This window comes from Dasypus novemcinctus, chromosome X, assembly GCF_030445035.2.
Source record: "Dasypus novemcinctus isolate mDasNov1 chromosome X, mDasNov1.1.hap2, whole genome shotgun sequence".
In the NCBI taxonomy this organism is placed as follows: domain Eukaryota; kingdom Metazoa; phylum Chordata; class Mammalia; order Cingulata; family Dasypodidae; genus Dasypus; species Dasypus novemcinctus.
Window position 1 is genome coordinate 2,899,461 of NC_080704.1, and position 13,540 is coordinate 2,913,000.

The window sequence follows — 13,540 nt, forward strand, 5'->3', positions numbered from 1 at the left end:
TGATACAACATGATGATGCAACAAAAAAAAGAAACACAGATTCCTGTGCTGCTGACAACAACAGAGGCAGACAAAGAAGAACACAGAGCAAATAGACGCAGAGAACAGACAACCGGGAGTGGGGGGAAGGGGAGAGAAATAAATAAATAAATAAATAAATAAATCTTTAAAAAAAAAAGGGAATTAAATGAAACAATGTGGGCAGTGCATGTGGCTTAAGCAGTTGAGCTCCTGCCTCCCACACGGGAGGTCCCAGGTTCGGTTCCCAGTGCCTCCCGAAAAAACAAAAATGAACAATGAGCAAAGCAAATGAGAAAACCAACTCAGGGAAGCCCATGTGGCTCAGTGGTTGAGCACCAGTTTCCCACATACGAGGTCCCGGGTTCAATCTCCAGCCCCCAATACCTAAGAAAAGAAAAGAAAAGAAAAGAAAATTCAGGAAAACTCTGGATTTCTCAGACCAAGGTTGATACATGTTATTGGTGTCTCCTGGGCGCCATCTTGGCCATACTCTGTTCCTTGCCTTATGGTTCCGTTGCCATAGCATCCGATATCCCCGATGCCGAGGTCGTCAGCCATTAGCAGAAGAAAGTTTGGCCGGGAGCCCGATGACTTGCTGCAACCAGAGGTCTTCAGAACCAGAAGGACACAGAGTGTCCTGGACAGCCAGCTCCTGCAACATGAAAGACCAGAGACAACTCACCTTGGTTGTCTGTTTTGTCTGGGTGACTGTGAGCAGGATGCTTGTGCCATTTTCTTGACGTGGCTTTGGAAACATCATCACATCTCACCATGGTTTGAGTGTAGCTGGCAGGCCATTGGTGTAACTTTGTTTCATTTTGTAGTTTTAAGATTACACCCCAAACCGGTGTAATGTGGGGGCATTTTTGGGACCTGGGGATTATCCCAAATGACATTGCAATGGTAGATACAGGTCATTGTATATCTTGTCATAAGTTGCAAAAATGTGTGGAGCAAGAAACATACGAACATCCCAAACCCCTCCTGGTTCAGCTACTTGCCAACTTTCCGCTTTTGTAACTTACTTGCTTGCTCAGTAACGGCCTTATAAAAAAAAATAAAAGAAGTTTAAGCCAATAAAACCTTATCCTCCTCCTAAGCGCACGAAAACTAACCCCACCTGTATGTGCCCATATATATACCTCAAGTTCCCCGGACCTGTCTAACTACTGTAGGAAGGTGCCCTGGCAGGAAAAAAAATAAAAGTTTTTAAATTAACTCCTCCTAAATATTCTAATGTTTAATCTATAAAGTGTTCTACTTCAGTGGGAGAGAGTGTAAACTACAACGGAAACTAATCATTGCTTAGTGGCAATGCGCGAAGATTTGTTCATCAATTGTGGCAAATGTACCAAGCTACTGAACGATGTTGTTGATTTCAAAAAGTGTGGGAGGGACAGGGCCCACTGGATGGAATGTGGGAGAGTATGGGCCATGATGTGGACCATTGACCATGAGGTGCAGAGATGCCCAGAGATGTACTTACCAAATGCAATGGATGTGTCATGATGACGGGAGGGAGTGTTGCTGGGGGGGGGGGGGGGGAGTGGTGGAGTGGGGGTGGTGGGGTTGAATGGGACCTCATCTTGTTTTTTTAATGTAACATTTTTACAAAATCAATTAAAAAAAAAAGTGTGGGAGGGAGAGGAATTGGGGTATATGGGAACCCTCTAGATTTTTTTGTAACATTTATGTAATTTAAGTTTCTTTAAAAAATTTAAAATATATATGTTAAAAAAATTGCTCACACTGATGATGGTTTTGGTTAGATTTTAAAGCTCTGTCATCTAGTGAGGTGATTCAACTCCAGATGAATGGGAAACTTGATCTGTAGGTGATGGATGTAGGATGACCGAATACCTCAAATTAACTTGTTTCTCTTCCTGTTGCTAGGATGCAAAGAAAAGAATTGTATGTAAATCAGAAGGTAATGAAATGCAACCCTCTCTTTGGGCCAAATTCTGCTTTTGGTGGTGAAGAATATCCTGTTGAAGCAATGAAGTATGAAAACCAGCTTCAACCAGTTGGCTGGACCTGCGCAGAAGCAGCCCCTTGCTGTCCTCACTCCAACTTGCTTAATCAACCTAGTAAGATTCCCACCCAGGGGTGGAGTTCTCCGCCCCTTTCTTGATCATGCAATGAATGTGCAAGCATAATTTCCTGAACATGCTAATCATACAATTATATAACCAGCTATGTGTGCTCATCCATATGCATAAAAACTAATGCATAATCAAAGCAAAGGCTAAGTAGTAACTTGGATATTTAAGCAAGAGTGGAACTGCAGCAGAGGGAGCTGGGTCTGAGTGACTTTGGGCTGGCCTTGGCTCCTTACTCTGTGGACGTAATAAATGTGAGTTTGCCTGACTCTTGTGTTGAAGTTTTCTTCATGCCATCTCTGGTTATCCATACAGGCCCTGCCTTGAGGCCTAATAGGTGCTTAGGATGTCTGAGACAGAAACACAGAGCCGCACCAGGTGCTTCTACTTCACTTCTCCTTCTGATGTGGGCTAGGGGTGGGAGGCTGTTCATCTCTTTGTAGATCACCTAAGCTGTCTGTGACTTGTGGGTGTGGGACAGTGAGAGGCTGTCATCCTGCCTTGATGACCATGGCAACGACTCCAGTCCCAGGAAACAGTTTAGCAATGCACACTCTATAAACTTTAAATATTCAGGGAAAATGCAAACCAAATGTGCTAAAAGCTTATCTGGAATGTATGAAGTCCATGCTAAAAGCTTACCTAGGATGTGGAAGATCTATGCTAATTCAAGACAACTGAGCACTGAAACAAAGAACGATTTAGCCCTTACCCTGTATAAAAGGAACTCAAAAATCTTGTTCGGGGCTCGGGCTGGGAACAGAAAGCTCCTGAGTCCGGCCGGCTGTCAATAAATCATTTTTTCCTTCTCAAAATCATTCCTGAGTCCTGGCCTTTCTATACGCAAATAATTGAACCTCTCTCAAATTCGACAACACTTCCACCTCATTCTTCCTCAAATAAGTAAATGGTGTTAATCTGGGAAATTTGGGGCACATTGAAAGAGTTGGCAGAACGGGGGAGATGGACCAGCTCAACGCCATCTGGTCATTCTAGGTCCGTTGAAAATCCTCTTACATTCTGGCATTCATATGGAAATATCAAAAGGCTGATGTTTTCCAGCCCTGTGCTATCTGATGAGAAATCAGAGGTGACAGAGGCTCTGATCGAGAGCCAAGAGTCTTGGCTCCACAAGGAAAAATTAAGGGAGCTTCTAAGATTGCTCGTGAGAACCTTGAGCCAAGACCCTTTCTGTGGAAACTGCCCAGGGCGTGCTCGTGAAAAGCAAGGCAGTATGTCGCGGCGCTCAGTGTAATGAAATAGATGGGCAATCTGAATCTGCCAAGAAGTCTGGCCAGATGACGTCCCTGGTAAAGCTGACAGCTGGACACAGAAGGGGTTGATGTCCAGGTGTGGGAAAGATGGACCTGAATTCCTTCGGAGGCTGCCTGGTGCAGCTTCAAGGTGATCAGGCATGAAGTACTAAAATTAATCACCAATCCCACACCCGATCCTGGAGATGCGTGACTGATGGCTAATGGAGCGGAGCTGCTCCCTTAGCAATGCATTCCGACAAAGCGACACGAAGAAATGAAGAAGCAGCAAGAGAATATTCCTGGATGCATGTAATCCCATCTTACCTAGAATACTCCAAATCCAACATGGTCTGTCTGTTTTCTCCCTGTAAGAAATAAAATGCTCTTTATGGACACAGGCAGAAGAAAATGAACACATTCTCTGTATCAACAGAGAGCGCAAAACTGAAACGAAAAACTCTAATTGGTGTCTTCCTGATGCGATGGATAGCAAAAGAACAATTACTGAAAACTCCTAAATTAATGACCTTCCCTAGTGAAAAAGCTTTAAAAATGTTAAAACACGATGTTAAGAATGTAGAACATTTATCTGTAAAGGACCAGATGGTAAATACTTTTATTTATTTATTTTTTAAAGATTTATTTATTTATTTCTCTCCCTTCCCCCCGCCCACCCCGGTTGTCTGTTCTCTGTGTCCATTTGTTGCGTCCTGTTTCTTTGTCCGCTTCTGTTGTTGTCAGTGGCACGGGAATCTGTATTTCTTTTGGTTTGCGTCATCTTGCTGTGTCAGCTCTCCGTGTGTGCGGTGCCATTCCTGGGCAGGCTGCACTTTCTTTCTTGCTGGGTGGCTCTCCTTACGGGCGCACTCATTGTGCGTGGGGCTCCCCTACGCGAGGACAGCCCTGCGTGGCAGGCACTCCTTGCGCGCATCAGCACTGCACATGGGCCAGCTCCACATGGGTCAAGGAGGCCCAGGGTTTGAACTGCGGACCTCCCATGTGGTAGATGGACGCCCTAACCACTGGGCCAAGTCCATTTCCCGGTAAATACTTTTAGATCTGGTGTCTATTCTGCCATTGTAACATGAAAGCAGCTAGAGACAACAAGTTAATGGATGGGCATTGCCGCCTTCCAATAAAACTTTATTTAGAAAAACATGCAAAGGGCAGTGTTTGGCCTCAGGGCCCTTGATATAGAAGGCAGAGTAGAAAGGAAAGAAAATGCAAACTTATATGGGAATATTGATATGTAATGATCTCCAATATATTTTTCTTGAGCTACAATTCACATACCACATGCTTCATTCTTCTGAAGTACATACAATTCAGGGGACATTTAGTACAATCATAATATTGTGTGACCTTCACTGCTACCTAGTTCTGGGACATTTCATCTCCCCCAAAAGAAACCTTATACCCATTAGCAGTCACCCCCATTTTTCCCTTTCCCGTCTAAACCTGTCTCACCATGAATCTATGCCTCTATGGATAAGCCTATTCTGAATATTTACATTTTATTTTATTTATTTTGCTTTTTATATTTTACTTTATTTGATACTTCATTTTATTTGATATTTTATTTATTTTATTTTATTTGATATTTTATTTTTCTGTTTTATTTTATATTTTATTTTATTTTACCTTATTTTTAAAATTTTACTATTATTATTATTTTTTGAGGTATCGGGGCCAGGAACTGAGCCCTGTACCTCATATGTGGCCTGAGCCCCATACCTCATATGTGGGAAGCTAATGCTCCACCACTGAGCCGTATCAGTTCCCAATTACTATATTCCAAGTAAAAATATGTAAGAGCTGGAAGAGAGTAACTGGTGTGTTGGCATGATATCTGCATAAAATAATAAAAGGAAGAAGGACAGCCACGGGCACGTTTGCTTGGACACACAGCTGGTTGGTAGCACGGGTGCCCTTTGCAGATGCATGACAACGTGGACCTTCAAGGGTTTGATAAACCCTCTCCCCTTCTGCCATTCTGGAGGCCCCAAGTCCAAAATCAAAGGGTGGGCAGGGCCATGTTAACCTCAGAAAGCTCGGAGGGAGGGTCCCTCCTGCCCCTGCCAGCTCTGAGGTACCTCAGCTGTGGATCCTCTCTGCAGCCTCTAGCTCCATCTTCACATGGCCTTTTCCATGCCAGTGTCTGTGTGTCTCCTTCTCCACCTCTTCTTCTTATGAGAACTTCGTCTTGACTCACCATTTTGGAAAGACCCTATCTCCACATACCTTTTGGGAGGACACCCTCCAACTCCCACCACTTGCCATTTCAGATGATTTCTCACATCTTTCCAAGTTGCGGTCTCACCAGCCCAAGGACAGGGCAGTGGGCCTGTGGAGAATGCAACAGCTGGGGTAGGGTCAGAATTGTGTAGACAAGGACTCAGAAGTTCATCCGACTGGCCGTGTATGGTCAATGTGGTCAACATTGGTGCGGAAGGGACATTGTTAGTTGGGCTCCAGACCTACAGGTTCCTGGTGAACCCAAACGAGCTAAGCAAGGTCTACAACCAAGTCATGAGCCATTTGTTAGGTGGTGTTTTCAATTTCTTTCCAGAAAAGAGTCTAATGGGATGTGAGCCACCAACTGGTGTGCATGTTTTGGCTCTGGAGGGCTGCGTGTAGAGAAATGATGGAAGGCTGCACCCATTGTCTGCACTGCCTGACTATGAGAACAGACAATGTGCCTCTTGAGGGTGGGCTGCTTTCTTGAACCTGTTGGACGGCTGATAAAGGGGTCATTGAACCAGAGAGTAGGTGTTACAACTCTGCTGAGGCTCAGGGTCCAGCTGGTACATGGACAGTCCAGAGATTCAAGTCTCCTGAGTATACACCAACCCCAGCGTCAACCACAGGTTCAATAAAAGTGACAGAAGAGGCACATACAGAGAGGTCACATCTGAGTCCAACTCCATCACACAGGAACACAAACTCCAAAGTAGGGCCAACTGACATGGCACTGAACTCCAGAGCCACCTGCCATGACCATAGGACCTGGGTGTCTCCATACCCCTCAGGAGCACCCCTACCTGGGGTTCTTCTACTTTGGCTATCTCTGGATCCTACTGAGAAGCCCCCTCTCAATTTAAAGGTGGAGTGGGCATTGCTATCGCAGGGTCCTCAGGATGGAGGAATAAAATATGAATTAGAGTGGACTTACTGGTATTCTACTATAGAACTATTGTGACTCTAGTGATAGAAGAAATTGTAGCATTGATGTGGACACAGTGGCCACGGGAGTTGCTGAAGGCAGGGAGAGGGAAGAAGAGATGTGACGTGGGGGCATTTTCAGGACTTGGAGTTGTCCTGAATGCTATTGCAGGGACAGAAGCTGGACATTCTATATCCTGCCATAACCCACTGAATGGACTGGGGGAGAGTGAGAACTACAATGTAAACTATTATCCATACAGTGCAGCAGTGCTCCAAGATGTATTCACCAAATGCAATGAAGGTGCTACAATGATGAAAGAGGTTGATGATGTGGGAGGAGCGGGGTATGTAGGAACCTCTTATATTTTTTAATGTAACATTTTGTGTGATCTATGTATCTTAAAAAAAAAGACAACAAAAAAGTTTTGCTAAAAAAAGGGGGAGTGGTCATTGATTTCCCCGAGTTTGTGAAAGCTGTGAGAATGGTGGCTTTGCTCCTTGTTTCAGCTCAGCCTTGCAGGCCTGGAGGTCTCTCTTGCTGGGAACAAGGTTCTCAGGTGAGGACCTACCTCAGTTTCTCTCCCCATACCCTACACCAAGGCAGGAGCTGCACACACAGCATACCTGGATGAAAACATGACTCTGGGGAAACAGATCTGGCCCAACGGTTAGAGCGTCCGCCTACCACATGGGAGGTCCAAGGTCCAAACCCAGGGCCTCCTTGACCCGTGTGCAGCTGGCCCATGTGCAGTGCTGATGCACACAAGGAATGCCGTGCCATGTAGGGGTGTCCCCTGCATAGGGAAGCCCCACATGCAAGGAGTGCGCCCCATAAGGAGAGCCGTCCAGCACGAAAAAAATTCAGCCTGGCCAGGAATGGTGCCACGCACACAGAGAGCTGATGCAGCAAGATGATGCAACAAAAAGAGACACAGATTCCCAGTGCTGCTGAAAAGAATAGAAGTGGACACAGAAGAACACACAGCAAATGGACACAAAGAGCAGACACCTGGAAGGGAAAGAAATAAAAAAAAAAGGAAAATATGACTCAGCATCAGCCCAGAGGAAAGGAACATAGAGGGGGCTTTGTGAGCATGGAGAGGTGGACGGTGGGAGTGGCACTGGCGTGGGCACTGGGGGTTAAAGAACTCAGCGGATCCCACGTTTGGGGAAGGAGATGGGTGATGAGTCATGCAAGGCTCCTGGGGCACAGGAAGGAAGCTCCTAACTGCACCAGAGAAGCTGGGGAGCCCGTTGGAGTAAGGAAGATGGAAGACGAGAGGAGAGTTCCAGTACACAGGTCGGGGCATTTGGGACATTCCATGGGTGTGATCAAATGGACCACGGAGGAGCGGATAGTGGAGAGAGGAGGTGCTGACGTCACAGATCAAGAAGGTCTGAGTCCTGGCATTTCTGGGTGGCTGGGGAAGGGGTGACCTGCCCCCAGACCATTTTATTTTAATTGACTTTATTATTTTTTTTAGAACAGTTTTAGGCTTACAGAAAAACAGAGCTGAGCGTATCGAGAATTCCCATATCTCCCTTTCCCCACCCTATGCACGTGCCTTCTGTGGGGGGAGCGATTCAATCCCCAACACCAAATTACAGACTAAGGAAATGATTTAAAGTCATGCACAGGAAAAAAAAATAGATGGACTGACCATTTAATACCCTCTGCTCCATTTGCTCACCCTGGATGACTCATGTAACTGTTTAGAACACCATGAATAAAGATGATATGTTGGCAAAAATTGCTTGTAGTTAGAAACGTAAAAATTGCATCAGAAGAGCACTTGAGCAAGGCTGCCAATACTGGCTATTTCTGGAGTTTGTGGATTAGAAGTTTTTCTTTTTCCAGATTTTCCCCAATGAATTGATACTTATTTTACCCATAAAGACATGGAAATAAAGGCGGTTGGTACATTCCAGGTTGTATCCCTTGAGATTGAGCTGCGCCTACCGTAAGCATCTCCTGAAGGTTCTAAAATTGGTCACCTCTTCCTGAAGAACTGAATTCACAGGTCCCTGAGTCCAGATTACTTGTCTCATTTGTGAAAACTGTCTTGGATGGACATCATTCAAGGAGCAAAGAGACCTGAGGCCCTGAACTCATCAGGCACAGAGTTTGGATCCCGCACAGAATGTACCAGAACTTGGGCAACACTTTGCCCGGGGACCCTCCTGATTTCCTTAGTCACGGATGAGGAGGCACAGTGAAGGCGGGGAGCCTCTGTGCGGTGCTTTGGGTTGGGAATTATTGACTTGAGATTGGCTTTCTTAAATCTACATGAAGTGGAAGGGACAAATATTCCCAGATTTGCGGAATCCTGCAGAATTGGGGAAAGTCCCCTACTGTTAATAACCTTGACGATCTCCTGATGTCTCCATACTATTTAACACTGTTTATTCTGTAACATGTGGGCTGTTGGTAACATTATATCCAGGAAAATGCACATTAAAAAATAATAAAATGGGAAGTGGACTTGGCCCAGTGGTTAGGGCATCCGTCTACCACATGGGAGGTCCGCAGTTCAAGTCCCGGGCCTCCTTGACCCGTGTGGAGCTGGCCTATGTGCAATGCTGATGCGCGTAAGGAGTGTCGTGCCACGTGACGCAGGGGTGTCCCCCGCGTAGGGGAGCCCAATGCACAAGGAGCGCGCCCCGTAGGGAGAGCCACCCAGTGCAAAAGAAAGTGCAGCCTGCCCAGGGATGGTGCCGCCCACACGGAGAACTTACACAACAAGATGATGAAACAAAAAGAAACACAGATTCCCGTGCCGCTGACAACAGCAGAAGCAGACAAAGAAGAACATGCAGCAAATAGACACAGAGAACAGACAACCGGGAGCGGGGGAAAGGGAGAGAAATAAATAAATACACCTTTAAAAAATAACAATAATAAAATGCTCCAGTCAAAGATTTATGAGCCCATCATATCATAAATAAACGCTGTTGGAAAGCTTGTCTATGAAGCTCAACCACACAAAACTGCCAAATGTCCACCCTTTGGGGCTGACAGAGATTTTGGTTCCACACATTCAGTGATTTTTGGTAAGTCACCACCATCCTGGGTCTATGGAAGATGGTGGGTCCTCACACGTCGCCAGCTGATGTTGGAATCACCCTACCCCTCTCACCTGAGCTTTGGGCACATTGTGCACCTGCCGGGGTTTTATGGTAGATGATGTCAATGGCGTGCCTTGGAGGGAACAGGAGAAGGATGGCTGCAAATGCTTTTAGTCCTGTGGGCATAAGCCTTATCTTTCATTTGCTCCGCTTTGCAATGTTTGGCGACAAGTCGTAAATAATTTTCCCTTAGGCGGCCAAACACATTCCCTAGGAAAAGTATTTGATGGCCTTTTTTTGAGGATGCAACTGTAACCTGTCACCTGTCCTTCCCTCCCAGTGCCCCATCCCTGAGAATCAATCTTGATGGAAAATCCTAAGGTATTGCAGCTTTTGTCTACCTCTCAGCGACGAGCTCCCTTTTTATTTATTAATGTTTTAAATTGTATTTTTAAAAAATACACAGATCACAAAAAATGTTACATTTAAAAAATATAAGAGGTTCTCATATACCCACACACCACCCACCCCACTCCTCCCACATCAACAACCTCTTTCACCATTGTGGTGATGTGGGATATGGGTGGGAGGTGCTGTGTCTCTTCAGAGATAACCTAAACTATCTGTGACTTGTGAGTGTGGGATGATAAAAGGCTGCAGTCCTGCCCGTGATGAGCAGGAAACAGTTTAACAATGCAAGGTCTATAAACTTTAAGTATTCAGGGGAAATGCAAACAAAATATGCTAAAAGCTTATCGAATGCCTGAGGTCCATGCTAAAAGCTTACCTAAGATGTGGAAATATATGCTAATTCAAGCCTATTGAGAACTGAAACAAAAGGACCATTTGGCCTTTCCTCTCTGTATAAAAGGGACTTAAAAATCTTGTTCGGGGCTCGGGATTCAAACAGAAAGTTCCCGAGTCCAGCCGGCCGTCAATAAACCATTTTTCCTTCTCAAAATCATTCCTGAGTCCTGGCCTCTCTATACGCAAATAATTGAACCTCTCTCAAATTCTAAAACAGTGGCACATTCATTACATTTGGTGATTTTGGGGACTTGGAGTTGTCCAAAATGATATTGCAGGGACAGATGCTGGACATTATATATCCTGCCATAACCCACGGAATGGACTGGGGGAGAGTGTGAACTACAATGTAAATGATTATCCATGCAGTGCAGCCGTGCTCCAAAATGAGCTCTCTTTCTAGCAGCAGAAAGGAACATATCTCTCTATTCCAACGCACTCACCCCTTTAGCCCATAGAAAGCTGAAGAACTTACTTCAGTCTTGCTGCTTGCCACCAGGTAATACATAAATAAAACAAAAATAATAAAAAATAGCAAACAAGAATTATGAAATAATAAAAAAGCTACTGCGGAAGCATATACATGCAATATAAAATTTGCCATTTCAGCCATTTTTGAGTGTAAAATTCAGTCCTTTCATTCAAGAAGCGGTGCCACCATCACCTTCATCCAGAAACTCTGCAGCAAGGAAGTAATAACTTTCCCCTCTCCCCTCCTCAAATCCTGGGAATCCCTACTCTACTTTCTCTGTGAATTTGCCTCGTCTAGATATTTCATGCAAGTTACTGGATAGAACATAGCACTAAGGGAAATAAAGGAAAAGGAAGAGAAAAGCCCTTCAAGTATGAGTTATAATTTGCCTTTGATTCTCCTCCATTGTGGAGGGATTTCAGCCACAATCCAGCTTGACTGTGTGCTCAGCTGGGTTACCAAACCATCATCTTCAACTTTCATACACATGATCTCCCTACATCTAAGAATCTGGTGTTGATGCATTCCCCCCCCACACACACACACATCTTTTCCACTCAATTTCACTCCTGCATTATTTTTAGAAATCGCCCAGGTAAAAACTTCTGTTATTTCATTAAAAAATAAAACAGAGATTGGTTCTTGAAGGTTTCAAAGGACCGCAGTGAGTCATGCAGTTTGGAGTGGCTATCTTGTGTCCTTAGCATAAACATTTACCTGACTCGATGCTCTTTCTGGAATCAGGCTGGCTGGGGGGGGTGCAGGGATGGGGGTGATTCTCAGAGCAAAAACGTTCTCCTTGCCAGATGGGCAGCTGCTGCTGTGAGCAGAGCTACCAGCCTGTTTCAGTGGAGAGCTGGATCACTCCCAAATCAACGAGCAGGCATTCCACAGAACCGGACTGAAGTTGTCGCTGGAAACGGGAGTCTCCAGACATCTGCTGTACTTGCTCTCCCAGCAAAGGACAGAGGAGCTTCTGTTCTTCTTTTCAAAACGTAACACTCTCCTCCGGATTCCAGAAAGCTCATCTGAAACACAGAGTCTTTCATGAAGAAGTGGGTTGAAACTCTCCTGGTCTTTGAGTAAACCGTAAGGGGTCATTCATTGGCTGGCTGCTCCCAGTGTGGGAAACCACTTGCCGCACAAATCTTTCTTGAACTGCCACTCAACTAGCCATTAAATCTTTTTTTTTTCCTTTTGGCACTTTTTCTGTATATAAAAATAAAAAGGGGACAGAGAATAATTCTGACTTCAACGTTCAACTGCCATGAAAACTTTGTAACTGCTTAACTACATTACTATGTAACTGTAGAGGTCCAATCCTTTTCCACTTAATGAGAGAAATTTGCTGTTTTGCTCACTAGGGAGCACAATTTTTTGTACTGTACCAGAACATATTTCAGACCATTTTTGATGCAAAATGCTTCTTTTTGAAGACTTTTCACAAATTAGAACCCTCTAGGCATTTCTAGGTGCTAATCACCTAAAAATATCACTCAGAAAATCCCTCATTTTTACTGTCTACAGCCTGAACATTGTAGAGTTTTGATTTGAGACTTGCACTTGTAAAGTATCTCTTATAAATACGCAATTCCAAATTATTTATGAGTTCGATAGACTAACAGAGTGAAGGAAACGTGGGCTGGATTTTTAAGGAATTCCTACCCTTGATGGAAAGTCTCCTAAACTGCATTGGTAATTAGGAAAGACAGTCAAAATCTTGTGGTTGGGTTACCAGAGTTTGTTTAGGTTCTTTGACTGCTGGAGAAATGAATTTCAAGAGCACTTCGGGTGAGTGAGGCCAGTAATTTATTCAGGTAGGGAGGGAAGAGAAATGGGAGAAAATAGGAGAGCAGTGGTACCAGGTAGAGTGGCAGAGGCTGAAAAGTGATAAAGAAGGGCTGATTTACAGGCGACAATGTGCCATTATAGGTTATAAATGCCCAGGTTTTCCTTGTGTGGTGATCTAAGTGGGGAAGAAGGCAGCTGAAGCCCAGGTCGAGAGGCAAGAGAGCAGTAGAGAAAGAGCGCTTGTTCAGGCCCTGCTTGGATTTTGAACTGTTCAATATTCCACCCCTTTGCTAATGGCAGGGGAGGGGTTCCAGCTGTCTGTTTTGATTGGTTACCCCACCCATCAATCCCTCTTGAGGGCCCAATGATAAAGTCCTTGGGGACTATCTGGGTTTCTCCTGGCTTCTGGAGGAAGTCTTCTGAGTGGTGGAATCTTGGGGACGGTCCTCCAACAGCCATCTCGGGGTTGCTGATGGCCCCGCGGACTTCTTGCCAGGGTCTGGATCCATCTATTGATTTCCTATCTTACTAGCCTGCTTCATTCTCCCCTCAGAGAGTTTACACCTTTAATCTTAAAGGGGTGCTGAAGGGAGATGATCTTTCTTCTGTAGCGACTTTCTGCTGGTTAGGGACAGTAGGCCCTACCTGACAGAGTGTGAAACTTACTTCCTATTTTATTGCAATGGGAGGAAGATGGATCTGGCATCCTCTGTGAGGCTGAATGATGTTGATTCTTGAAGAAATAAACGTAATTAGAATTTTGAGAATATATGGTCCCACTAAGAGACATAGAAAAGACCAGGTGTCTCTAAAGGCTGCATTTCTCTGACATCGGTGGGTTTTATTTGGCAGGTTTTGAATAC

General features: G+C 44.8%; 1 protein-coding gene across 2 annotated transcripts in view; it reads right to left on the reverse strand.

Annotated features, from left to right (window-relative positions):
- The window catches only part of LOC105744260 (arylsulfatase L), a 47,580-nt gene extending 35,541 nt beyond the window's left edge, over nucleotides 1-12,039 (reverse strand). The window contains exons 1-4 of one of the 2 annotated variants that reach the window (XM_071212935.1): nucleotides 11,604-11,912; nucleotides 3,701-3,741; nucleotides 1,770-1,910; nucleotides 524-673 (exon numbers count right to left, since the gene is read on the reverse strand). In XM_071212935.1, the coding sequence (XP_071069036.1) occupies nucleotides 524-579 (56 nt within the window). In that variant the 5' untranslated portion in view covers nucleotides 580-673; nucleotides 1,770-1,910; nucleotides 3,701-3,741; nucleotides 11,604-11,912. Of the gene's footprint in view, nucleotides 1-523; nucleotides 674-1,769; nucleotides 1,911-3,700; nucleotides 3,742-11,603 lie in introns of both variants that reach the window. The other variant, XM_058291611.2, reaches the window with a different exon arrangement.
- Nucleotides 12,040-13,540: the final 1,501 nt, after the last annotated feature.